Source organism: Sceloporus occidentalis, unplaced genomic scaffold (genome assembly GCF_023333645.1).
Source record: "Sceloporus occidentalis isolate IW3139 unplaced genomic scaffold, rSceOcc1.0.p SCAF_124, whole genome shotgun sequence".
Lineage (NCBI taxonomy): Eukaryota > Metazoa > Chordata > Lepidosauria > Squamata > Phrynosomatidae > Sceloporus > Sceloporus occidentalis.
The window spans coordinates 149,365-160,271 of record NW_028317104.1 but is presented as its reverse complement, the minus strand read 5'-3'; the positions used below and the strand labels follow the sequence as shown (position 1 = coordinate 160,271).

Below are 10,907 nucleotides of genomic sequence, written 5' to 3'. Positions count from 1 at the left end.
TATTTAATTCAGCTTCGGTTCTTCTGATCATTACGAGCTGTCACTCGGTCATACGAAACGAATCAATCTGGTCCGAGTACACTGTTGCTTCCTACCAATGTCCCCGGGTAACCAGTTGCAGTCCTTATTTTACTGGGACGGTAAGTCAGCCTTCGTTGGTTCATGCAACCGAGGGTACTGGCCATTACACTTTATTCTTCGTCATCTCTGAAGTCTCGGACTTGTGTTCTGTTGCTGATCATTTCGTTCTGTCCCTCGGTCTTACGAAAACGAATCGGTCCAGCCAAGTACACGAATTACGTTTTTTCTTACCGACTCAGTTTGGTGCCCAGTTGCAGTCCTCGGAGCCTTGTTGTTGTTTTTTTGACTGGGAAACCGAAAGCCAGTCTTCTTTTGCCCTTCCCCAGGGAGCTGTTGTCGTCAGTCATGTTTATCAGATGTGTTAGGTTATTACGTACCAGGATTGGCCTTAACCCGCTCGCATAATCGGGGCAGCGTCTAAGAATAAGTTCCAGCCCAGGTGATTAAAACCTAGGCAGATGGAACTCCTCGTGTTTCCTTCTTTATATCTCACAACCAATCTCCGGAATGCGTAATGCCTTCACGTCACTCACTTAATAAGCTTGGTAATTCATATTGTCATGTTATGGTACGACTAACTTTGTGTCTTCTTCTTTTTGCCCTCTATAGGCCTACCTGGTACGTCGGTCATGGCACACCTCAGACCGAATGGACCCTCTCTGGGTCTTTGGTTCTCCGTTCCACTAATCCTATTCGTTTGCCCCTCACACAAACGGTTAAAAAAGTTTAAAATTTTGTGACATGATTGTGGCCTGCAGATTTATATTTTTAATTGATGCATTTAAAATTTTAGGGGTTTTTTTTTGTATTTGTGTGTACTTTAAATTTATTTTTCATTTTATGTTAAGTAATTGAGAAAAAACACAAGAACATGTTGATGCTATTTTCTTAATTCAATGTTCTGTGTATTAGCTAAAACCTTTTATTATGACATCCACATGTACTTCCTCACAAAATAGACTCTGCCCTATGCATTGTCAACAAGACTATTTTCACTGTTACTCTATAATTTTACGGTAATATGACACTGTCCTGGCCTTTTACCTTGCCTCTACCTGCGTCATGTCTGAAATTTGGTAAACAGTGTTTTGTTAAAGGGTTTTCAAAGGGGTCAAAGATCATAGTAACTAACCTGAACTGCAGACCATATAATAGGCAGCTGCAAAGCCTTAGGAACCAGATGAAGAAAGGCTTGCACAAGTAAACAGCTTTAGAAGAAATTGAAGGAGAGATTGCATGCAGCATGGATGATCTTCATGATTCTGGGGTAAAAATGGTTCAATACCTGCAAATGAACTACAAGGGTTCTGAAGACTGGTTCATGTTTGTGTCCCTTGCAGCTGACCTGAGAAACACGTTTCTCATCTTCTTTCCCATTTGTTTCCATCTGTGCAAGTCTGTGGGCATTAAACTTATCTGGGTTGCTGTGGTTGGTGACTGGCTCAACCTTGTGTTTAAATGGTAAGTGAATGTTATAATTGCGAGCTTTGAGTTATTACACCCCGCATAGAGCTATGATTTTAATTATGTATGTATGTAAGGATTTTGTTAAAATACAAATGCTTTGTAAACAAAGTGTAATGAATGCATTTTTTAATAAAAATAGAACCTTGTGGATAATAGCAGAAGACTAGACAGGCAACATTATATTTAAAATATCTGCTTTCTCTCCATCCTCACTAACCAAATTTCCCATTCCAGATAGCATTTTCTGTTTATATTTTATTTTCTACATACATACCTAAAATATTTTTGACATTAGTTTTACTCTCCTAAGCAACCAGTTTATCATTTTCCAATTTAGCCATTTTAAATACCCTTTTCAGGCTTTGTTGGCATGTTTGTACTCTATAAATGATGCTACTGATCCCTTGCTTATATAATGTTTGAATGCAATTTTATTGTTTTTATTGTGTTTTCTTGTCTTTCGTTGCTGGTTAGCCACATTTGTTTAAATAGGAGTCTTTTTTGCCTTTGCTTTTCAAAGTTCTGTGTTAAATAGGTGTCCTTAGTCTGTCAAAGTTGCCCCTTCTAAAATGAATTGTATTGGTGGAATAGTTATCAATTTGCTTTTTTGAATTAATTAGAACAACTCTTTTTAACCCCTTCATAACAAAGCCCATATATGTACGGGCTGCTGTCAAATACCAGCTTTGCAGCATCCACAGAAGCCTCGCAAGCGAGGCTGGCTGTGGATCATGGGAGGAAAGCCCTTCCCCGAAAAAATGTGGCCGGCTAAAACAGAGCTCTAAAACAGAGCTTAGGAAGTGATCAGCAATTGCTCCCTAAGCATAATCGTTGCTCACCTGCCTCGATATTGAGGCACATCAGTAACACAGCTCCCCTACCCCGATCGCCTTGTGATTAGACCCTGCTGCCGATATATATTATTTGCCCATGCTGCCCATATATATAAATATTAGACCCTGCTGCCGATTTCTTTTATATTGAAAAAAATTGGACCCCAGGAAAGCATTTCCTTGGGCCCTGGGCAACGCTCCCTAGCATGCATTCACTCCTTCCGCTACCACACAGAAAAAAAAATATTTGCCACACTGACTGTAGATTAGGGGAAAACATTAGGAGTACATTCCACCCTCTTTCTGACCCTACCACCCCCCCCACTCACACACACATATATATACTCCTTCATTTACAGATACTCATTAATTCCCTTAATCACACATACTTGCTCATACACCCTCCCCACCCCCTTACCTGAACTGCAGATCTCTCACTCGCAGACTACTGCTGGGGCCCTGCTGCTTCCTCTCGAACAACTTCTCTCGCCACGGTCCCAGTGGAAGAAGGAACGGAGCAGAGTCATGTGATGTGCATTCACATGAATCCGCTGGGTTCCTGCTTTTCCTGGCCGAGAAGCTGCTTGCATACTGGGCGACCAACGCCCAGGTAAGCAGCCCAGCCCCTGCGGACGATTATTTTCGGCCGTTTTTTTTTTATTCCAGCATTTTGCCGTTAATCCCTTTTTTGGCCAAAATATTTCGTCCCCGGTATATCGGTGCATCCCCAAAAACCCTCATCTTATAATCGGTAAAATCGATTCAACTAATCGATAATGAAATTCGTTGGCACCGATTTTCATTATCGATCAATATCGATTTTATCGAATAGTTCTTGCAGCCCTAGAACATTACAAAAAAGCTTAACATCTGTGGAGGGGAAATTGTTTGAGAGTTTATTAAGAAATGGCATACAGGAATATATTGTGAACAACGATATCATCAGTAGGTTCAGCATGGTTTTGGGAGGAGCAGATCATGTCAGACCAATTTAATTCCATTTTATGTTGTGAGTAAATGTATAGATCAGGGTCTTGCTTTAGATGTTGTCTATTTGGATTTTGCAAAAGCATTTGACACTGTTCCGCAACAGCTGTTATTGTATAAGACAAATAGGTCTTGGAGAAAATGCCTGTGTTTTTATTAGAAATTGGCTTAGTGACAGGGTGCAAAGAGTTGTTAATGGTAAATTCTCAAGCTGGACAACTGTGGTAAGTGGGGTGCCTAAGGGTTCTGTCTTTGATCCAGTTCTCTTTAACTTATTTATTAACGATCTTGAAATAGATATTGGAAGTCACTTGTCTGTGTTTACTGATGACACAAAATTAGGTAAGGTTATAAAGCCTGACCAGGATGTAGCTTCTCTTCAGAATGACTTGGATAAACTAATGGACTGGGCAAATAAGTGGCAGATGAGATTCCATATAGAGAAGTGTAAGGTTCTTTGGTACCAATAATAAGCATGCAACTTACACTCTAAAGGGCATTGCATTGGGAAAATCAGAAAATGAGAAGGTATAATTGTAGACCATAGACTTAGCAACAAAGTGCCAGTCAGGGGTTGCAAAAGCCAGTAAGGTATTGGCATGCATAAAAAGGAGTATTAAATCACAAGATGAAAATATATTTTTACCTCTTTATAAACCAATGGTGAGGCCTCACCTTGAATATGCAGTGCAAGAAGGATGTTATAGAGCTGGAGAACAATAAGAATGTAATTCTCTGCCTAACTCTTTGGATATTTTTAAGAAAGGTCTGGATGCTTTTCTGGTTAAGCATAACGTAAAAGGGGTGCAATAATAAAATACTGATCGGGGTTTGCTATAAGCCATCAAATATAATGGAAGCAGCAGAAGATTAATTATTAAAGCAAATAAACAAGGCAGCAAATCACAATGAGGTGGTTATTATGGGGGACTTTAACTATCCCAACATAAACTGGGAAACAGACCTGTGAATCTCATAAAGGAAACCGGTTTCTGACTATAAGTAAGGATAATTATCTGTCCCAAATGGTACAGGACCCGACCAGAGGGGGCGCACTACTGGACTTAATATTAACCAACAGCCCTGACAGAGTAACTAATGTGCAGGTCAGGGGGCATCTAGGAAATAGTGATCACAATATGATACATTATAACTTGTCCTTCAATAAGGGAACTCTTAGAGGAGCCACAAGAACTATGAACTTTAGGAAGGCAAAGTTTGATCAACTAAGAGAAGCCCTTAACACTGTAAATTGGGAAAATGTCCTCAAAAACAAGAGTACAGACACTCAATGGGAGATTTTTAAGGATATCTTAAATTCTCACTGTGAAAGGTACATACCGTATGGGAATAAAAGAGTCAGGAACAAGAGAAAACCAATGTGGATAAAAAAAAATGTAAAGGGCAAAAAAAGGCATTTAAGCTACTAAAACAGGAAGGCAGTGAGGAAGCACTAAAAAGCTATCGGGAAAAAAATAAAATATGTAAAAATCAGATAAAAGCAGCAAAAGTGGAGACAGACTCATTGCCAAAGAGAGTAAGACAAACCCCAAAATGTTCTTTAACTATATAAATAGTAAAAAGGTTAAAAATAAAGCGTTGGCCCCTTAAAAAGTAATGAGGGAGAAGTTATAGACGGGGATCAGGAAAAAGCTAATCTATTAAATATATTCTTCTCTGCTGTATTCACAGAGGAAAATGAAATGCCAGGTAATATACAGCAGGATGAGATAACTGCCCCAGTACATGTCGCCTGTCTAACCCAGGAAGAAGTGCAGTGCCGCCTAAAAAAAATCAAAATAGACAAATCACCAGGTCCAGATGGCATTCACCCCCGCGTTCTAAGGGAGTTAAGTAATGTAATACAGACCCCTATTTCTAATATTCAAGGACTCTATAGTGACAGGGTCTGTTCCCCAGGACTGGCGCATAGCAAATGTTGTGCCAATATTCAAAAAGGGGACAAAAAGTGACCCGGGGAATTATAGGCCTGTTAGTTTAACTTCTGTTGTGTGTAAACTGTTTGAGGGTTTCCTAAGAGATGCTATTTTGGAGTATCTCAATGAAAATAAATGTATGGCTCCATATCAGCATGGGTTTACAAGGGATCGGTCCTGTCAAACTAACCTGATCAGCTTTTATGAGGAGGTGAGCTCAAGACTGGATCGGGGTGAATCGCTGGATGTCGTATAGATATATGACATCCAGCGATTCACCCCGATCCAGTCTTGAGCTCACCTCCCCATAAAAGCTGATCAGGTTAGTTTTTCCAAAGCATTTGATACGGTGCCACATAAAAGGCTGGTACATAAAATGAGAATGCTTGGGCTGGGGGAGAATGTGTGTATGTGGGTAAGTAACTGGCTCAGTGATAGGAAACAGAGGGTGGTTATTAATGGTACATACTCTGAGTGGGTTACTGTTGCTAGTGGGGTACCACAGGGGTCAGTTTTGGGTCCTATTCTTTTTAATATATTTATTAATGACCTTGTAGAGGGATTGTATAGTAAAGAGGAAAGAAGGTTTCTACACCAGCACAGACGGGGGTTCTTTACAGTAAGAGCGGTGAGATTATGGAACTCTCTGCCAGAGGAAGTGGTAATGGTAAACTCAATAAAAGAGTTCAAAAGGAGCCTGGACGTGTTTCTTGAAAGCAATAATATTACAAGTTATGGATATTAGATTAATAGGGACAGAACGTTGATCCAGGGATTTATTCTGATTGCCATATTTGGGGTCGGGAAGGAATTTTCCCCCTGGTATGGGGCAATTGGCATCTGCTTCATAAGGGTTTTTTTGCCTTCCTCTGGATCAACACAGTAGGGACACAATATGTATATAGGTTGAACTTGATGGACTTTGGTCTTTTTTCAACCTTATGAACTATGTTACTATGTTACTATGTAACTGTTAAAAGGACAGTAGTATTGGCAAGTTGATCCAGGGAGTAATCTGATAGCCACTATGGAATCAAGAAGTATTTTTTTTCCCCGCTGTGGCATAATTGGTAATTGCCCCAAGTAGGGGTTTTTTTCCTTCTTTTGTATCAACTTTAGAAGTGGGTATGTGTGAAAGGTTGAACTTGATGGACTGAAGTCTTTTTTCAACCTACTATACTAGCCATACCATTCTTTTCGAAATCAAGTTTTATTGAGGGTTTTCCAAAATTTCAAAAGGAGGAGGAAAGAGGACGGGGTACAGAAGAAAAATAGGGGAGAGGGGGAGTAGGGGCAGGGGAGGGAAACACGGAATCATCCATAGCAGCCAGTGTACAGAACAAGACATTGCACATCATACAGTTATAGAGGCAAAACGATGAAAGTAAAAGGCATGCAACCAAGGAGCAAATGAGACGCATCAAAGAACTAGACGAGGCGGCTCTGGGGCTGGACCGCAAGGAAACAAGGCACAATGCGGAAGGAAGCCTAAAAGGCGCCCCTGGCCACATAAGTGAGCCAGTGGAACCACGTGGCCGTGTATCTCTCTCTCTGCTTCAATGAGACGGCAGTGAGATCTTCAATGATCCTAATCTCCTCCACGCGGGACACCCAATCCCGAAGCGACAGGGACCTAGTTTGCTTCCATAATAAGGGAATGAGGCTCTTAGCAGCATCCAATAAATGGCGAACAACAGACGTCTTGTAGCTGGCGACCGAGTGTGTAGTGTGATGCAACAGCATGGGCATGGCCCGGAACGGCGGGGGGGAATCAGAGAGCTCGGAAAGCACTCGGTGAACGTCTGACCAAAAGACCCTGACGCCGGGGCAATCCCACCAGATGTGGAGCAATGAACCCTCGTCCCTCCCACATCGCCAGCATCTATCAGGGGTATTGGGGAACATAAGGCGGAGCCGCTGGGGCGTCCGATACCAACGTGAAAGAAGTTTGTAGTTCGTCTCCTGGGTTTTAGAAGCCCTGGAGCTCTTGTGTGTAAAGAGAAAGATCCTCTCCCAGTCCGCATCTGTAAGGAGCACGTCACATTGGGATTCCCAGACCCGGCAGAAAGATGGCCTCGAGGCCTGTGCAGAATCCAGAAGGAGCGAGTAGAGCAAGGAGACAGCCCCTTCCGGCGGGCGATCCCCAACACACCAGGTTTCAAAGCGAGTCGGGTCCCTGTGCAGGAAGTGCCGATTAGGAAGGTGAGTAATATAGTGCGTCACTTGATGATAGGTAAAGCGCTCCAGCCACGTAGGGCTAGCGCCCGTGAGCAACACCTCCAAGGGCAAAACACGACCACCCCTCAGGAGCCCATGAATACGAACAGGCAAGGGCAGCCCCAGGAACCCTCGGTCGCCCCAGGTTCGCCCCGGAGCAAAGTCCGGATTGTCCCACAGGGGCAACAAAGGCGAAGGCGACGAAGAGAACGGGGCACCACGGCCCACCGCCCTCCACACCGCCATAGTCGCAGAGATAAGCCATACCATTCTTATACATACCTTTTTCATTCATGTAGTTATTATTCTAGTGTTTTCACTATTCCATAATCAAAATGTTTTTGCCCAACATTTTTGCAGTAAAAAATGCCATCTTTATTGTCTTCATATGTGCAGGAAACAAACATAGTTACTGGACACTAAAATACCAGCAGTGTGTTTCATCCCAAATGGACTTAATCGTAGGTCATAGACATACCTGGGAAGTGCCGCTTCTCTGGGTTGACAGCTGAATCCTCCAGGGCGCAGGAGAAGGGTTACTGATATGGCCCACTCCCTTCCCATCTGCTCTTCAAATGTTTCTCGAGATGTCAGCGGCTAGTCCTGGCCCAGTCCCGCAAGTGTAGGCTCTTGGTAGCTAGAGCCCGTAAGTTCAGACACGATCATAGATCATATTGGTTATTCCAATGAAATGTATCAATTATGATGGCTGTTGCTAACTATACAAAATATTTATATAACAGGACTTCTCATTATTTTTAGTAGTATAATATGAACCATGAAAAGTAGGAACTAAGCCACAGCGAGTCAAATTTCTCATTGATAAGGCTACTTTTTTATGTGTTTTATACTGTTCCAGGATTCTCTTTGGTCAGAGGCCATATTGGTGGGTTTATGACACAGACTTTTACAACAACATGTCTACGCCAATCATACAGCAGTTTCCCGTCACCTGTGAGACTGGCCCAGGTAAGAAAATATGTCTCTTTCATATATAAGTAGTCAAATTTTTCTACCTTCCAAAGTATCATTTCTAAGACAACCAAATGATACAGGTCCAGACTGGCTGTAGAGCAGTTTAAGGCAAACGCCTGGTGGACCACTGAACATGGCCCATTTTCAGTTGCACAGGCTGTGTACTCATTTAATTTTTGGGTTTTTGTACTTTATTGCCTAATTTTTTGTCCCAGTCTAGCCTTGTTTATATCAGCCTTGCATTGTGAGGCTATTAACTGATTAATCAACGTATGCGCGGCTGCACACTTGTGTGCTTTTGCATCTGCACACTAAGATTATATTGCATGTCTCAATGTGTCCTTCTAAAATGACTTGCACTGAACATTGAGTTTAAGCCTTAAAAGTAATATGTAAAATTCTTTAAAATAATACTGACTTTTAATTACATGTAGTACATAGAACATGTAAACAACTAGACATGAGCATTTGGACAGATGAAAAATAAGTTATTTTTTATAAGCTAAAATAGAATGATTTTCTATTAAAGATAACTATGAAAATTGTGATTCACCATTACATTAAATGGTCTGCATTTCTGAATATTTATTATTATGGTAGAAAGTCACCAGCTCATATACTTTATACATCACTGCATATTCTATTTGTCTACGATCCATAGGAAGCCCATCTGGGCATGCCATGGGATCTTCTGGCGTCTATTATGTGATGGTGACATCATTAACAGCACTCTTTCTTAAGAAGAAGCGTGCTCTCTCTTTCAAGAACAGGTAAGTTGAAATTGTGTAATTTCATTTGAGAGTGTAAGGAGCCCAGTATTTCAGGAACACGCCTTAACAGCTAGCCCTCACAAATTGAGATTGATTAATTGTTGGCGTGGTAGTGAAATGCTGAATTAGCTGCAGAACCACATATTAGGAATTTGGATTGTGGTTTTGGCATGTATACAAAGGGTCTGTTGAATACAAATGGATTATCTTTACTATCACCCAGGTGTCTTCAGGTCTTTCTTTGGACTGGGTTCTGGGCTGTTCAGGCCTGTGTTTGCTTGTCTCGAGTTTTCCTTGCTGCTCATTTTCCTCATCAAGTCATTTCTGGAGTTATTTCAGGTGAGTGATTTTACAACATTACTAGATCTCTCAAAGAGAAGGAAATAGATTAGACACAAAAAAAGGTATAATGCATTCTGTTAAAGTATGATACAAGTTAACCCATCTTTGAATTGATTATCTTAAATAATCATATTATTGTTTTATATAGCGCCATCAGATTCTGTAGCACTGTACAATGGGTAGACAGGAAATTACAAATAGTATATAACATAATTTGACTTACAGAAACAACAAGTGAGGAGGGCCCTGCTGAAAGGAGCTTAATATTCTACCATTTATTAACCAATATTCTGAATAAAAATTTTAAAACAAACCTCAAAACAAACATTGGTAGTTTTATTTCTAGAATTGTGAAAGAAAAAGGGAATAGACAGTGGCTATACCATTAAAATGTTGTAAATTAGTACGATCGTGATTTGTAAAAAGTAGATGTAAATAACAAGGAATGATAGATCAAAATATATATTGTTTTTGTTACAACAGGTATCATGGTGGCTGAAATATTTGACCACATCCAAGCCATCTACAAAGCAAGTCTGAAGAAATACATCTGTACCACCCTCTTCATGTTCTCCTTTGCTCTGGGTTTTTACTTCCTCTTAAAATCTGTTGGTGTGGATCTCCTATGGACACTAGAAAAAGCCAAGAAATGGTGTGCAAAACCTGAATGGATCTACATTGATACTACTCCTTTTGCTGGGCTCTGTAGAAATCTGGGTATTTTCTTTGGCTTAGGTCTAGCACTGAACTCACAGATGTACAAGGACAGTTGCAGGGGGAAACTTGCAAACCAGTTTACTTTCCGCATCTGGTGCATAGTAGCATCTCTACTTGTTCTCCACATTTTTGACAACTTCAAGCCACCCACCAAAGTTGAAATGCTTTTCTATATCTTGTCTTTCTTTAAAAGTATTGCAGTCCCTTTAACATGTGTGGGAATTGTACCTTATTGTGTGTCTCAAGTTATAAACAGAAAAGAGAAATTTCTGTAAGAGCTACAACAACTCACTCTGTTTATAATTCCAAATTTATTTATATTCATGGACATTTGTGAATAGTGATGCATATGAATGAGAACAGTTACATGAATCCAGAACAACTGAGAATATGTTAAATGTTGTAAAGAAAACAATTTGTATGTAAAAATATGTTATATCCATACATAGGAACTCGTGGGGAACCGAGTAGGTCAACACTCAAATCCTTCAGGTGATGAGAACGGGGTCCTGACATGCCCCACTCCCCGCCCATTTCCCCTTGAGGGTGTTTTCTTTGATGTCAGTGGGAAGGGCCACTGA

At 40.8% G+C, this 10,907-nt stretch overlaps 1 protein-coding gene across 1 annotated transcript; it reads left to right on the top strand.

Annotated features, from left to right (window-relative positions):
* Nucleotides 1-1,318: 1,318 nt before the first annotated feature.
* Nucleotides 1,319-10,601, top strand: LOC149281999 (glucose-6-phosphatase catalytic subunit 1-like). Its single transcript, XM_089498730.1, has 5 exons — nucleotides 1,319-1,542; nucleotides 8,382-8,491; nucleotides 9,159-9,267; nucleotides 9,491-9,606; nucleotides 10,093-10,601. Exons 1-5 carry the CDS (start codon nucleotides 1,325-1,327, stop codon nucleotides 10,599-10,601), a joined length of 1,062 nt encoding a protein of 353 aa, XP_089354856.1. The 5' UTR covers nucleotides 1,319-1,324.
* The last annotated feature ends 306 nt before the right edge of the window (nucleotides 10,602-10,907 follow it).